A 16,625-nucleotide genomic window follows, 5' to 3' on the forward strand; every position below is an offset into this window, starting at 1 on the left:
GTATTAATTATATTTAATTTTTAAGATTTATTATTCCTATTTTTAATATTTCATTCTATGCGTTTTGCGTATAATATCAAAAATGTCCTTGATATTCTCAGGCACCTCATAATCCGGCATTATCTGCTCCATGCTATTAAAGTCCGCCTTTTCCAGTTCATCGCAAGAATCATCCGATCCGGACTCATCAGCCAAAGCCAGTCTTTCGGCAAACGAAACGATTCCACACCAGGCTCTAAAGTCTATATCCCCCGATTTATGGGCGTCGTAGTCCAACATGTTAAGGGTACCGCGAACATTCTTCTCGGTGCCATGAAACTCGAGGACATCTTCCAGAGCCTGCGGCAGACTCTGCCAGACCAGGGTACGTTCCTTGTATTTATATTCCGGCAGCTCCTCGTTGCCCATGACAGCCAGCTCACTTTCGGGTTCTTCGATGCGGCTTAGATACTTCAGAAAAACTCGCTTATAGAGCTGCTTTCGCTGCTGGGAAACCCAGACGTACTTGCTCAGGTAGTCCCAGGGGGTCATAGCTATATAAAGAAAATATATTATTATATATTATTTATTATTAAATATTATACAAACTTTTTAGCATGGACATATCCATGGGAACATCAAATCTGGTGGCTGACTTGGAGAACTTGCGCGGCATTTTTGAGGTGGTCTCTGGTGGAACCTTTTCTTCAGGAGCCTTTGGCAGGGTCTTGGGTTTCGGTGGCATATACTTGATAGCTTCTCTCAAAGCACGATTTAGCTGGATATATAATTATATAATTCAAAGAAACATACTTTCAATAACCACTTACATATCTCCCAAAAGTATTCTCTATGAGATCCACATCCAGGTCTGTTTTTAGGGCCTGAAAGGCATCATCAGTGAGGAAACTGCCCTTCAGAAGAATCGGTTCCCTTTCACTTTCCCGCTTATCCTTGGGCAGCAAGGTCAGCGAGTTGGGAATCAGACTGGGCCGGGTGCTAGGATTGAGGGAGTCTGGGCCCAGAGCAGCCACCTGGGTCTCCGGATCTTCACTTAGATGGAAAGTAGTGGTAGCTAAGACAAAAAGGATATATTTTTAAACTGAATCTTAGGTGACTCTATCCTTATTTTTTACCCTGAGCTGGCTTCAATTTCTTGCGCTTCTTTCCCCTGCGGACATCCTCATCGCTTAACTCGTGCTCATTGATGCAGGTCTTCGGCTTGGCCTCCAGATCCCCAGCATCTTCAGCTCCTGCCCCAAGAGTAGCTGTGGCCAGAGATGATTTGGGTCTCTGTTCGTTGGATGTCTGTCTTTTGGGCTTCTTGTCCTCATTGGCGCCGGCACTCTTGGGCTTCTTGTCCTCCTCCAAACCGCTCTGGGTCAACTCCGAGCTGGGCTTCCAGTACAGCGTCTCCTGGGAGTGGGATCTCCTCAGATCCAGTATGATCTTCTTTCTCTTGATATTTTCGTGCTTGCCCCATTCGGGCGTTATGCAGCGGCGATAGAAGGAGCCAGCACTGGTCCTGGTATGGATGCTGGTCACCGTGGGCGTTGGCGTCATTGGACGCGAGTCCGTTTCTGCATAGCGCCGGAACAAATCCTCCGGTATATTATCCGTCTCATGTGGCTGCAGTTGGTCTTCCTCCGTAGCCGGCTTTTCCTGCTTTCCATGCTGCGGATTCTTTCCCTCAATGGCCAGCGATGTTTTCAGCTGATTGATCACATCCTTGACACCCGATGGAGCCGGATGATTGCACAGCACGGAGCAGCCTTTGGCAAAGGGATTGAAGAGTCCACCGAAGGGGCGTAGTGAAAGCGGCATAGGCGTGGCCTCGAATCTGAGCGGCATTCGCAGGACATCGCCATGCAGGTTTTTGCGCTGATAAATGGAGGTTTTTTAATTAAAATTTAGTGACATTGGTGCACAGAGAGAAATATATAAAAATTGAAATATATAAAAATCTGTACGTTTTTTATATCAATTTACATAGAAGCCAAACATACGAATTTTCATGGATAAGTTCTGATAGTTTTACCATTGAAACTTAAACTTTTATTTGTCTTATTTACTTTTTATATTTCACTGCATAGAATATTGACCAATTACCTTTTTCAGATACTTTACATGCCTCTTGGGCGTGGGCACCAATCCCGTACGTGTTGTGGCGCTCATTTCTGTTAGGTAAATAAACTCCAAGGAATCGAAACTGTCGGCAAAAGTCGGCGTCCATAAACAAAGGTGTTTTGTTGCCATGACTATCAACCTTTTATTGATTTTATAGTTAATTTTCTCAATGGCAAATAAACTTTTTAAGAATAAATTAATTGTTCTGAACAGATTATGCATAAATCATCACCCCAAATAAATTATTCAAAGGGATTTCTAATAATAAATCGGTATTTATAATGCCTTCAGACTTTTCTTTTATTTTGTATGATTATCCCAATTAAAAACAATTTAAAAACATAAAAACATAAATGAAATAACATATGTTTATTGTGTCTGTGTGTGTGTCTTAAAAACTAAGAAAACTCTTGGGTTAAGTACGTAAGGAATACACTTTAGGAAGAAGGATTTATCAGGCAGTTGAGATGCTCGATCACGGTTCTCAGTAAAGGGATCCGCGATGATGCAGATGCCTGAGACGTTGATCCAGCAACTGGCGTTCGTTGGACAGCGAAAGCGTCGACGAGGAGCGATGCAGGGGTGCAGGCAGAATGGCGGCACTGCCGGTTCCTAGCCCAGACCCGTGACTGGTGGACACTGTGACCACGCCACCTGGCGATGTTCCCTCAATGGGACCCATTCCGGCCGTGTTACCCACCGCCCGAGAGCGCAGGAGATGATTCCGGAGCGGCGACTGGCGACGCACCGAATTATTAAATGAGATCTGCAGCGAGAGACGCTTCTGGGAGAGCGAGGCCAGGTGCTCGGGCGACAACTCGATCACCTGGGGCGGAGCAGCCGCCGCCACGGCCATGGCAGCCGCTGTGGCGGCACTATAACTGGGCAGTGAGCCTGTGGGCGAGGTGTTGCCACAGTTGCAGGCAGCGGCGGCAGAGCCTATGGATACGCTGTCACCACCATCCACAGCAGATATGTTGGTCTCCACCAGGCTATAGCCTACAGCTTGCTCCTTGCCATTGTCATTGCACTCAAATATCTTGATAATGGGCACCACGGCAGGCGTTAAGATGATGCCAGCCTTGCGGAACTCCTCGAGGGCATCGTCGTAAGTGGGCAGTCCAGACACAATGGTGTACGAGGGCAGGGATTCCGCCTCATAGTCGGGCGGGCAGCGGCGGCAGATTTCAATTGTGGGATCACTGTGATTGGCACGGTCTGGAAGAGGAGAGAGGAGGTGAGAGAGGTTAATAAGAAAGGCCTTTTTAACTATATTATTAAATATTCTAATATTTATAAATTATTTATTTGTACCCTTAAATAATGAATTTATTAAGTGTTTTTCCAAGTTTTTTTCCTCTATTTTTTCATTCTTTTTCCTTTATATTCCCAAATTCCTGCTCGCAACTTCCGGAAGGCATCCGAAAACAAATAAAACGAAAAGAACAATCAGAATTATCAAATCAATTCCCCTTTTGCTACCTTTGGGATTTGCTCCAGCCGGCAAATAGCACTTAAACCATTCCCATTTCGATTCCCTTCTAGTTTTCTGGTATTTTGGGGGATGCTGCTGGCGGATCTAAATGAAATTTTTATACCGAAAAACGCTTGCTCGCTTAAAAGCTAGTAAAAAGCCCTAAAGGTGGGCAAGTGCAAGCAGCTGCGACGACGCCACCCTTAAAAGTAGGCAACAAAAACGAAGTTATTGCAATTGTCCAGCGGAAAAGCGAAGGAGGAAATGAATGTGGCTCCCGGGATGGTTGGGTAAACCCGAACATGGTATGGCATATATATCTCCCCAAGAAGGTGAGTCAGCATTGCAAAGATGGAGTGTGCTGAGATATCCCGGTGACGTGGTACAAGATTTTTAAGATTAGCTTCGGCAAATATTGAAAATGGCACACGCTTCGCTTCACACCCTTTTTTTTTCCTTGGATTTAAAGCCTGCGGGTCGGCATTTTCCGACATTTTCCGGTAACATTTTCACACCCACATGAACGGACGTTCATTTTTTATGCAACGCTTTTGTAAGCTTACGAAATTAAATTGATGATGCACAAGAAAGCGGGCGGAATGAAAGTGAAAACTCATCGGCAGGGGGGTTGGACTGGATTTTGAGGTAAGGCTGGGGGCTTGGGTTTGGAGCAGAGCCAGGGCCAGAGCCACAGCCATATGGCACCCCGGGAGCTCTGTCAACCCCTTGGCTCCGCTCTGCCACTGCCGCTGACAACAGCTCAACGTGCTTAAGCCTTTTTGTAATTTTCAATTGACTTTAGTTAATTATGGGCCAGCTTACATCAGGCTTAACGTATGTATGCCTCTCCAAAGGGGGGCGAAATCTCTTGCTTTTTAAGTCCGGCGGGATACACTTTTGATTTTCCGACAGGTTGTGCTTTTAAGTTGAATATGAATATTTAAGTTTTCATTAAGCACTATGATTAAAATTGGAAAACGGTTATATAGCAGTATTTAAAGTGTTATAAAATACATGAAAAATAGGGGAGATTTGCTATAAAAAAAAGAACATTTAAAATATAAAATAAATACTTGTAATTTGGTTATTAAATTTATAGATTCATAGATCAATTTTACTGGAAATTATTTAGTAATTTTATGGACTTAAATGACAAATAAACATTTTCAGAGTTTTTGATAAAAATAAAATAAAGTTTAGATCATATTTTCCCTCTAAAAAAAAGCAGTAAAAATATAAATATAAAAACAAAATCTTGCCATTTTTGTCTAAATTTATGCAAATTTTTTCTTCTAAAATATTTGTACTCCTACCTTGTTCCTTTAATATTCGTAAATAAATAACTTTTTGGTCTCATAAACCCAGGAATTATAGTTTTGCTTTTAAGGCGGATTTTCTTTAGTACTAGGCATCGCCCCCACATAATCCGCCCCGAAAAACTGGACATTCCCAAGCCGAGGGGAACGTGGCTTTTGCCATGGCCACAACTACTTGGCTTGATGATGAACTGTCTGGGCCCATAAGCCCCGGGACATACGCATTCAATTCCCCAAACGCAGCTTAGCACGACAATAAAATGAAGTGCAGCGTATAAAAAAAGAGAGAGCAAGCCACTTTCTGGGCAGATGAAACGAAAATAAAGAAGGCACAAAGTGTAAGTGCGTTGTGCATAAAATATTCGCCGCAAGTTATAAGCCAGCAACAAAAATGGACACCGAAATATCCACTAGTCAATATGGCAAAGGTCATGAAACCGTCCTCACAGCTTCCAAAACAACGAAAACTTGAGTGCACATGGAGAAATAAATACTGTAATATTGATGGGTAATAAATAAAGTTTGTTTAATATCTAAATAAGAATAGGTAATATAAAAGTAAAATAATTATTAACTCCAATAAAATCTTATAAATAATAAAGCAAATGTTAACCTTTGAATCTATAAAATATTGTTGTGTTTTGCAACCCCTAAAATAATTTTAAATATCTTAAGACATACAAAAAATACCCTATAATTTTAATCATATATTTTTTCAGTGTAAGTTCAAAGGACCACAACCTTAGGCAGCCTAACAGATATTTGGGCGTTCTAACAGTAACAACAACATCAACAAAAAAAAGTTAAACACACTTTATGTTGGGGACTACCCGCTTTCTAGTTTTTGGGGATTCTCTAAGGAAGCGGCATGTGGCGGAGCCAGTGGGCGGCGGCATCCTGGGCGTTGTGCGTTCTGTGGATTTGTGCGCCAAGCCACCGGGGCAGAAAAAAAGAAAACAAACGACACACAGCTCAAGCAACCAAAAGTGACGTGCCCAGGATGAGGACGATGGAAATGGCGACATGCCTGCCAGCAGACTGAAGCGAAAAAATGTGGGGAATATTGGGTGGAAAAAAGGTAGCTTTTGGGGTAAGAAGCACTGAGAAAAATGAGGTTAAAGGAGGTTTGGGATAAATCAAATTAAATTTTCGGTATCAAAATGAATTCACAGATCATACAAAATTATTATTTCCTCACTCAATTGTTTACCCAACTTGTCAGCTTTTTTCCATATTTTTCCCCCAGTGTAACTGGCTACCAGACAGACTTGCCAGGCACGTAAGCAGTTTATGCCACGCCGCCACCCCCAAAAAGGGGGAGAAGAGAAGAGCCAAAAAATAAAAGTTCAGCCCACATTTTTGGATGCTGCTGCTGCTGCCATCGTCCTTTGCCTGCGTATCCTCCACATCCTGCCCTCGTCCTTGTCCTTGGGGCTGGTAAACACGGCACCAAATTGCCGTTTAAATTTCTCCCCAATGTCTACGCCTGGGGCCAAAGCGGCCTTGAAACATTATTATGACTGTTTCGCTTCCCCCTTTGCCACCTGTTAGGCAGTCCTGCCCCAAGACCGAAGCCCCAGGCACATCCCCCAATCCCCCCAAAGAACTTTATATTTGAAGTTGTGGCTGCCAGACAATGCCGGGGGAATCGTGAAGACAGGCGTTAAATGCTACCTATGCCTCCCACTGGAATCCGGAGATTCGGGCATCCAACAATGGGGTCTGATCCATGTCAAGGGTCAGGGCCAGGTGGTTTGTTCGGCTAACTTATGGCCCTGTCTGCTGTGCAGCCTCTGGTCTTTGTTTAACTAATTAAACTCTTGTAGAGGCGAGAATGCAAAATACCATTCTGCGTTCTTGGCCAAAAACACGTGTCGGCTTGGGGAAAAAATAAGAGAAAAATATTTGTATAGAAAGAATGAATGTTTTAGGCCCGAAAACTAAACGCATGTCAGAATTGCATTGTTTTCTTTGAGCCGGACACAAGAAAAATGATGTTGCCCAGGGCCAGGATCTGGCCAAAATGTGGAATTAACTGGATCTTAGAGACTTGTGAGTGGCCTACAACTTAGGGGGATTATTTTGGATCTACATTTAGTCTTTAGAATTGTTATGAATTTATATTTATAAATAGCAATGGATAAATATTTATACATTAAGGGATTGGTTTTGTACATACATATCAAATACCAAAGATAGTTTCTCCGATCCTATAGGCTCGACTGTAAATTTGTCGCTTAATTTTCCTAAGAATGTTCTCGGGACAAATGTCCCATCATCAGGAACTGTAGCGCATTAAAACTAACTGCTAAATTATTAGCAAGACAACCCATCCATCTCATGGGTAGGTCCAGCATCGTCCTTCGTCCTTACGCCCCTACGTTTCTCGGTGGTGGGGGGTCTTTGCACACGAAAAACCGAAATGAAGAAAAATTGCGGCATGTCAGTGGAAGGCAGAACAACAATAAAAAGGACAAAACCGACAACATGAAGACATCTTCAGCATCTTTTAGCCAGAGTAAACGAAACACGCGCCAGGAGCATCCAACATCCAGCAGCCAGGACGAAAAAGTAATAAGTGTGTCTATTTGTTTGCGAATATTTCATTTCCCGTGCCGTTTACATTCTATCTCGTTCCCTTCAGCTCCCACAACTCGATTGGTTAGAGGGGGAAGGAGCCAGGCAAAGGGACTGACTGTCACGAAAGTCGCATTTCCCAAAAAGAAAAACTAAATTATATAACCGTATATCAAATTTAGTCTCTGTTTATGTGGGTTGGCCCCACAGCAAATTCAATTTGAATTTGCAAAATATTACTTTGAGCTGTGCTTAAGACATAAAGCCCTAAGATAATACTGAATCTGTAAGAAAACTCTCTGAGGTGGGTTTGTTTAACAAAAGATTATGGTAAATGTATTGATTTATTTGTATTCTCAAGGAAAATCAAAGTAACCTTAATGTCACAACTCCTTTACCTCGTCTGTTTAGTTAGTTTCAGGTCCCAGTTCATTTCATTTTGTCAGTTCCGACCGGTCAACAGATTCCAAGCCCATTACACCCAGGTTCCAGCTCCAAGTGTTGCATGGAGAACGGCGGAGGCAACTTGCCACCGGCTAAGCCGAAGGCCAGTCGCAGGTGCAGAAAATGTCCATCGACCATGTCCTCTGTGCTCGGCAAAAGTGTTCGTAGAATTTCTCGAATGGAGGGGCCTCTGCCAAGACTGCGGATCCTACCCGATGACAAGGAAGGCACGGGAAAAGCCGTGAATCTCGATCATAATGATGAGGTCCCAGCTGGGGGCCTGCGATTCGGCAACATGGAATTAATTAATGACACTAAACCCGATGCAGTTTCCAAGACATCAACCGAAGGCGAGGTACCCACCGTCCCAAAGGCAGGAGGCTTGCGTTTCGGCGATGATAGTAGTTCAACTAACTTGCCTATGACCACGTATGATGAGAGGGAAAGCGTGGAGTCTGAGCCCAGGGACAGCATCCCGGAAAGCGGCTGCTGTCATCGTCCAGAGGGACGAACAAAGGCCAGGAATACTATGGGTTTTGCTTCCTACATGAAAGCCGCCACTCGCTGCTCTTTAGACCGGCAGTGCGACGAAGATTGCGGCTATGGCACTGGCTGCGCTGCTGAATGCAGGGATGACCATGGCATTGAACCGGAAAGCTTACCAGGGTCACTAACTATTCCCAGCCTGGGCTTAACTGGAATGGGTGGGCCAAGTGCTTATCCAGGTCTACCAGCTCGGCAAAGTGGGTCTCCTGGTTATGGCGAGAGGCAAGGAGGCTATCCTATTCCTGATGGACGGAGCTCCTGGAGGGATGAACCCTGTACAGACTCCTCTTGTCCCTGGCCCAAGCATGATGACGGCGGACAGCTGAACTTCTATGTCATGCTCCTCCTAGAGGTCTTTTGCGTGCTAATGTGGGTATATATATTTGTTTCTAATTAAATTAACCTGAGACCGGGGTCTCCTCTCTCTCCTCCAGCTTTTTTGCCCTCTGCACCATCACTTTCTGGGTAACGTTGGTCTATCACTTCGTCAAGCTGTTGGTGGAACTCAAAAACGCCGATCGAAATATCCAGGTAGCAGTGGCCATTGCGTTTGGCTTGCTGTTTCTTGCCTTTGCTATTTGTCATGTTACCAGCGGGAGAAGTGGTTGCTGTGGACGTTCGTCGGAAAGATCCCATCACTTTTGGTCCAAGGGTGGTAGCTGTCACAAGTGCAACGCCAAGTCTAATACCCCAACCATAGCAAAGTTTCTGTTAAAGATCAAAAAGGTCCTTTCCTTCAGTTGCGGCAGCTGCAACAGTTCCAGCAGTTCCCGGAAGCAGAGCACTCCATGCGGGGCCAAAAAGGAGGTGGCACGATCCACTCGAAAGCCGCGATACAGCGACTGTGAAGGTCGGGCCATTTTTATCAATTCCAGACGCTATGCCATTCCAACGGAGATGAAGCAGCCGCCCACCATACTCATCTGGCTGCTCGATGTGGTTGGTCGCTATATGTAGTAGCATCAACAGAGTATAACCTAAATGAATCTATCAGATCAATCAAAGCAGAATACAAGGAGAAATAGGACTTTAAACCAAGATCAAAAACAAGGGTACTTGGTAACACAAGTCGGCACAAAATTTGACGTCTTTTAATAAATATATCCTTTCATACAATAAATACTTGTTAAATATAGCGGTTTCAGGAGAAAGGAATTCATTATTTTATCGGCGAAATATCCAGTTGGCAATTATAACAGTAAATATAGAGAAATTTTGTTCCACTTAAAGTTCTCATGCTGAAATATCACTCAATAAAAAATCAGTCTTGAAGAAAAAATTAAAAACCTATTATAAACTTCATTACGAAAAGTTTTTCGTAATTTTTAATATTTTTTATCTTAAAATTAAAGACGTTTTAACCACTGTTCCTGGACTGTTAGACTTCAAATTACAATATTTTTTTAAATCAAAAAACATCCGACTTGTGCCATTTAATTTGAGTAACTGCTGCTCAGGCCTTTGATTTATGTACATTGAACCTGCTGAAAGTTCAACTAATACATAAAATGCAAACGGCGTGCGTAGACAAAAGGAGAGAAAAAAGTTAGTGTAATTTATAAAATGCAAGCCACACATGGTGCCTGTGCGCCCGAGCGCTGAATGTTATTAAAAACAATATAAACAACTTCCAGGCGGGCTGTGGGGTCGCTTGTTTATGGACGCCAGTGTGTGAGGCAACTGGGGAGACAGGCCTTAAACCACAAAGTACCACTTTCCTGCCTATTGGGCGGTTGTGCGGCAGTTGCGGCAATTTTCAAATTGACTTTTGCACATGTTGCCGCCGTTACGAAAATGCGGGCAAACAATGTAGTCGAAGTGTGTTCCACTAAAAAACAAAGAGCGAAAAATATTGCACAAAGAGTGCTGCCAAGTTACCAACAAGAATATAAAGAAAAACTTTATAAATATGTTCCAAGGATACAGTTCCTATAAAACTAAACTTTAAAATAATTTAAATTAAGTTCATTTAATTTAAATTGCTTCAATAAACTCTATAAAAATTAAGTGATCCTGAATTAAATTTTCAAACTCAAAAATGGGCAGCACTGGCTACGACAGAACCGTTAGACAGCCCAAGAAGTAGTGCAAACGGAAGTAAAGAGAAAAATGCGAGAAAAATTTGGGCAAAAGAAGTGCACAGCCAAAAACGTGCCAATTGAGCACGCGAACGGAATAAACAAATAGTTTTCAGACGCAGCTTTGGCCAAAAGTCGAATATCCATCAAAAGGACATTAGAGGCGGCGGCAGATGTTCTTTTATTTTAACATTCCACATAGCTTTTCTCCATTTTTTGGTTTATATTTCAGCGCCGTTAAACCGCCCCGACCGGCAACACTACCCCGAGGGGGAAACACTTTCCAGCACTACTCTCCAGAGAGAAAACAGTGTTGCAAGCGATCACGCTCACACACACACATAAGCAAGAGATTTTGCACGCACACGAACACAAACAAGGGTAAAAAACGCGCAGCCAGATGAGAGAGAGGGAGAGCACTGCTTGAGAGAGCGGCGCCGGTCAGTGCTGCCAGAATCTCCGAAGCAAAATTTATAGATTTGGAAAATATAAGATATTGAATGTTCAAAACTGGAGAAAATTAAAAACAAATATAGCTCAATAACCAAATTTTTATAAATTCTTTTTCATTTTCCAAATTTGATAAATATAGCTAATAAAATACACAAAAAAGTTGGCTTATAATTTTAAGTCTTCAGATCTAGCAACTAACTTGCTAAAGTGGCAGCACTGGTTGAGAGAGCGGCGTCGGTGGATTTGTTCTCAACGCTGCGCCGCAGTTTTTGTATTTTCGAGTTGTTGTAATTTCTGTTGCCTTTTATTCGCTCTCCGGCTTTATTCCGATTTGTTAAAAGAAAACTAAGCGTTCGCGTTTCGCCAGGCATGCTGAAAATGACAAATGTTGCTGGGCCGCTGCAAACGATGAAGAAAAACGCAAACGGCAACGACAACGACGACTCCGAGGAGTCCGACATGGACATGGATGAAGAGGAGGAAGAGGAGGAGGACGATCTGCCCGACGATGTGGTTCTACAGATCGACAGCGAGGACGAGGCGGAGCTGGAGGCGCAACGCATTCGATTGGTGCGCGAAGAAGAGGAAGAGGCCAAGGCCAAGACCAAGATAACAACAACAGCAACAAAAACAAAGCAGGAGGAGAGAGAAGCGCAGGTCAGTAACGGTAACGCGAACGGCGTGGTGAAGAAGGAGGTGGAGGAGAAGTCTGAGATTGGAACAATAAAATCCGGAAAGGTGGCCACCAAACGTAAGGCACGCGGCAAATCCGGACGCCGTGGCTCTGTGAGTTCGCAGGCCTCCAGCGTCGGGTCCGTTGCGTCTAGCGCAGGCGTCACCTCCTTGGTGGCCGCCCAGGTTCTGGCCGACGAGAAGGCGCGCAGTTTTATCTACAGCTGCACGCAGTGCAGCCATCACTACGGCGACAGTGTGATTCTCTCGCGGCACTTCCAGAAGGAGCATGCCGAGAAGCCGAAGCGGAAGCGTGGTCGGACCAAGCTCGTCAGCCCCGAGGAGGATTCACCAGCAGTTTTCAATCCTCTAAACCTCCGCCCAGAGGATCTGAGCCAACTCAAGCCCTGTGCCCAGCTGCTCATGCAGGGCGAGTCCTTGCTTCAGCTGTGCCTCGCCTGCAACTCACAGTTTGTGGACCAACAGCACTTCCAGGAGCATCTTAGCCAGCAGCATGATTATTTCAAGCTGCTGCTGGTGCCCAAGGAGGAGCCCAGCGATCTGCCGCCGCTGGCCATGGTCACCATACCGGGGGCTCTGGCCTTGGGCAAGTCCAACCAGCAGCTACAGCTTCCCATCCCAGCTCCAGAGACCCCGCCGCCCGAGCAGGATGTCAAGGAACCACCAACGAATACGACACCCAACGACAACGTGGTGGCGTCTAACGATGAGGAAGGTCTCCATATGATAAGCGCAATGGTGGCGGAGATAGCGGCCGAAAGGGTCAAGAAGACCAGCAGTCCCAAAGTCAGCAAGATGATCATTAAGCTGCCAACAGTGACCAGCAAAAGGGGCAGGAAACGCGCCAAGCCGGAGAAAACAAAGAATCGGGATATAGCTGAAATGATGCAGCTGCAGCCTGTGAAACCGGAGAACGATCAACCTAAGTCGGAGCAACCACAACAGATGGAAATAGCTGCTGAGGAAACGAAGGAGACAAAGAAACCCAAACAAGATGAGAAACAGCAGCAGCAGTCGGTGAAAAAAGCAGCAGAGGATCTGGAAACTGGAGAGCAGCAGGTAGACAATGGAGACAAGAAAAAACATCCTCTAGAGAATGTTTCCATTGAGGATAAATCGGAGAAAATGGAAGAAGATTCTCAGCCGCCAAAGAAAACTGAAGAAGAGCAAAAGCCTGCAGAAATCAACAAGCCATTACCTGGAAAAGTTGAGAAACTTCAGCAGCCAAAGGAAGTTAAGGAGCCACTGCAACCGGAAAAATTAAAAAAGTCTCAGCAATCAGAAAAATTTATTTCGAATGAGCAGCAGAAACCACAGGGGACATCAGAGAAGGAAAAGCATCCATCACCAGTAAGTTTAGACCATTACACGTCCATAACAAACTCCTTAAAAACTTATTTTTCTTTTAGGAGCCAAATCTTAATCCATCCAAGCGCAAGCGCAACCGCAAAGAGCACAAATCGCCAACGCCCATACCCGTCCCGTTGGAAGACAAAGAAATTAAGGAGGAGTCTGACACCACAGAGCGACGCAGGCGCAAAAGCCGCAACTTAGTGGACTACGTAGTGGATATCAAGGATGAAGAGGAGGACGATGAAGGGGAGCTGGATGAGGATTCATCGGCCACAGTTTCACCAAACACCAGCTCCACGGATGACAGTTTCACCTCGATCAAGCGTGAATCATCCGAGGAGTCGCAGCACAATGGAACTGGTGGCGGCATACACACCTGTAATTTCTGCGGCAAGACGTTTAAACGCTTTTCCCGGATGCAGGATCACCTGCGTCTTCATACCGGCGAGAAGCCCTATGTATGTGGACAGTGCGGCAAGGCTTTTCGCTTGAAGATGCGACTGGTTGAGCACCAACTGCGCCATCGCACCGAAAAGGCCTTCAAGTGTGATATCTGTTCAATGCCCTTGGCCACCAAGCAGGATTTGTCGCTCCACATGCGTCACCACAAGAACGACAAGCGCTACAAGTGCGACAAGTGCAACAAGGGATTCGTTCGCAGCTCCGATCTATCCATCCATGTCCGGATTCATACAGGCGAAAAGCCCTACAGCTGTGACATTTGCAGCAAGGCGTTCCGGGCGCGTCAAAATCTCGTAGTCCATCGACGAACTCATCTTGGTGACAAGCCCATTCAGTGCGAGCTGTGTGACAAGCGCTTCGCTCGGAAGATCGATATGCGGGTGCACATGCGCAGGCATACCGGGGAGAAGCCCTACAATTGTGATTCTTGTCACCGTGGGTACTCCTCCCGAGTGAATTTGGCGCGTCACCAGGAGCGCGAGCATGGCAAGAAGGAGGATAAGAGCTCAGGATCTGGCCCTGCCAAAGCTGAGAAGAAAAAAATGGCAAAAGAGCAGGCGAAGGAGCAGGAGAAGCCACCACAACCCAAAGCCAAAGCGGCGCCGCGACGACCGCGACGCGAAAAGCTGCAGCAAAAGATCGCGGCCCAGGAGAAGCTACTGGACGATCTGAAGCGCAGCTTGAGTACATTGCCGGAAATAGCCGAGGAGTCATCATCTCAGGTCAAGTTGGATGCTGTAAAACTGCCAGCAGATGCCGGAGCAGGGCGTGCCCAAGTTCAAGTCACTTTGTCCATGCAAATGGAGCCCGCTCCTAGCCATGAAGACGATGAGGAGATCACGCCGGAGAAGGAGAACGCACTGTCCAGCTCTACTGCGTCGGCGGCAGACAAGACAAAGGCGAATCGCAAAATCACCAGCTACTTCACAGTCGTGGGTCAGCAGGCGGAAATCTAAAGACTTAAGTTTCAGGATTAGGAGCAACACTTCTTACTACTCATTACCTTTTAAGACAAGCCACTCTGTACTTGGAAATGATGGTGGAGACATCATTGCCTCTAGCATAGCGTACGCCTCGCAATTTTGATCTTTTTTTTGGAGTTTAAATGCAAATCTTGCAGCAGGGATCAAGTATTTTTTATATATACTATTTATATCATATATTTACCGTAATGAAGAGGTGTGAACGATAACCATGTAAACCACAAAGAACACAGAAAAAGACTACTTTTTAAAAGAAAGAAATTAATATTTTGAATACGAATCAAGCAAGAGACTGCAAATATATATATATATATATAAATATATTTTTCTACATAGACAGAGCAACTTTTGTGAACAAAATAAGTTAAACTACTTATGTAAAAAAGAAAAAAAAAAATACAATACCAATAACTAGTTAGGTAAACTTAAAAATTTAAGAAAAATATTTCTGCGGAATTCACTCATTGAAGCTCAAATTTCCTCTGAAGTCTCTCTCAATCAATGGTTTCCCCATGAATAATTCGTAAACAAACCCTTATCAGGGCTTTAATATCAGCGAAATATATCGTTTTTGTAAACAAATAGCGCACAATGTTTATTTGCAAACATTTCCTTGCCCATTCCCTGAAGATTAATTCACAATTTCTTTTAATTTTAATTGCAAGTCATTTTATAATGCAATTAATATACAAAAATCTCCAAACTTATATACTCGAAATTCCAAAACAAATGTAATTTAATTTTAATTATTAATTTTAAGCAAAACAAATTGCTCTCTATCTCAGCACTAGCTACTACAATTTAAATTGTATTTACATTTACATATAATTACTTAATTACTTTCTCGAATTATAGGAAAAGACAATGCAAAAGGTCAAAGAGAGCAAATTTTTGTAAATTGAATTTTTGTGGCAGCTTCTTCTCATTCTGTGTAGCATCTAAGAGATTTCTATGAATATATATATATATTTTCTAATTTCACTTTATTGATGTTAATTTGATACCGAATTTAATGCAAATTGTTGCGCCTTGTAAGTACTTCAACCCCCGAAATTGCAATTACCTGAATGGGGTGTGTGTGTGTTGCGACTTTTATGCTTTATGTTTATGGGCCAGAACAACAAAAGGCAGCTGCTGCTGCCGTTGCTACAGCTACTGCTCCTGGCTACTGCTGCTGCAGCCCTTGTCAATTTTTCAGCACTTTCAACTATTGCTCGAGAGGATTGGGGTGGACGCTGCCGGAGAGTAAATGTCGGGCGGCCGAGGCAGTTTGTCATTTGTAATGGGGTTGTACTCGGGTTCATTTCATAGTGCCAAGGGGTTGATATGTGAGAGAGAGATAAATAAAGGCAGACGACAAATGGCCAAGTGGGAGAGCGTAACGGAGCGAGAGTGATTTATACAGAAAGATCCAGGTGGAAGCGGCTATCCCCTAAACGATCGTTGAACTCTGCATCTCGTAGGGATTAGGAATATCTAACTAAATAAATCAACCCTACTGCATAATTAATTTTGGGTTTCTCTCTTCGAGCATGTACAGGGACATTGTTGGTGTATTCACAGATTAAATTTAATTATTTTGGAATATTATTTCTAAGGATTCAAAGGATGCTAAGTATTGATAATTTGAACATCCTTAGCTATGGATCCAATTTAATATATTTCTATTAGGTATTTACACCAATATACTTTAAAATGTTTTTAGTTTTAAAGTGAGTAGATACTGTTATCAGTGGGTCTTTCCACTTTTTATGACTGACATTTTCATTTCGCATTTGAATTCTTATCCGAACGAAAACCAATTTCTTTGGTCTCTCACTATTGTGGCATTTTTGGCCATATGCTTATCATCTGCACCGCTGCAATGACAATTTATTTTGTTCTGGTTTTTCAAACAAAAGCGCAGCACAACAAAAAATGCTAAAATCAGCGAATAAAAGAGAATAAAAAAGTATGAGCTTGAAATGCAATATTACGCATACGACGCGTGGTACTGCGTGCTTTGTTTGGGAGATTGTGCAAAAATAAAAAAACCCAACAAACTAAAACAAAAAGAAAGAAAGAAAACCGAAAAGATAGTCAACGTGACAGAGAACACACATTCACACACACATATATGAACGGAAGTTGTTCATACTGG

The 16,625-nt window shown here is 43.7% G+C and overlaps 4 protein-coding genes across 6 annotated transcripts in view; 2 read left to right on the forward strand and 2 right to left on the reverse strand.

The window, feature by feature from the left end:
- Positions 1-41: 41 nt before the first annotated feature.
- LOC108083035 (uncharacterized) lies at positions 42-2,154 on the reverse strand. Its single transcript, XM_017178665.2, has 5 exons — positions 2,089-2,154; positions 1,116-1,860; positions 810-1,054; positions 589-757; positions 42-533 (listed from the first exon to the last, which is right to left on the reverse strand). The coding sequence occupies exons 1-5, from the start codon at positions 2,152-2,154 to the stop codon at positions 43-45; spliced, it is 1,716 nt and encodes a 571-aa protein (XP_017034154.1). The 3' UTR covers position 42.
- Positions 2,155-2,448: 294 nt separating this feature from the next.
- Positions 2,449-16,625, reverse strand: part of comm3 — a 38,890-nt gene continuing 24,713 nt past the window's right edge. For all 3 annotated transcript variants that reach the window (XM_017178724.3, XM_070285768.1, XM_017178723.3), the window contains one exon: positions 2,449-3,324. In XM_017178724.3, the coding sequence (XP_017034213.1) occupies positions 2,591-3,324 (734 nt within the window). In that variant the 3' untranslated portion in view covers positions 2,449-2,590. The remainder of the gene's footprint in view (positions 3,325-16,625) is intronic.
- On the forward strand, positions 7,869-9,598 carry LOC108083079 (uncharacterized). Its single transcript, XM_017178720.3, has 2 exons — positions 7,869-8,832; positions 8,898-9,598. Exons 1-2 carry the CDS (start codon positions 7,979-7,981, stop codon positions 9,418-9,420), a joined length of 1,377 nt encoding a protein of 458 aa, XP_017034209.1. The 5' UTR covers positions 7,869-7,978; the 3' UTR covers positions 9,421-9,598.
- Phs (Phaser) lies at positions 11,162-15,424 on the forward strand. Its single transcript, XM_017178719.3, has 2 exons — positions 11,162-13,037; positions 13,097-15,424. Exons 1-2 carry the CDS (start codon positions 11,364-11,366, stop codon positions 14,456-14,458), a joined length of 3,036 nt encoding a protein of 1,011 aa, XP_017034208.1. The 5' UTR covers positions 11,162-11,363; the 3' UTR covers positions 14,459-15,424.

Source organism: Drosophila kikkawai, chromosome 3L (genome assembly GCF_030179895.1).
Source record: "Drosophila kikkawai strain 14028-0561.14 chromosome 3L, DkikHiC1v2, whole genome shotgun sequence".
NCBI classification, from domain to species: Eukaryota; Metazoa; Arthropoda; class Insecta; order Diptera; family Drosophilidae; genus Drosophila; species Drosophila kikkawai.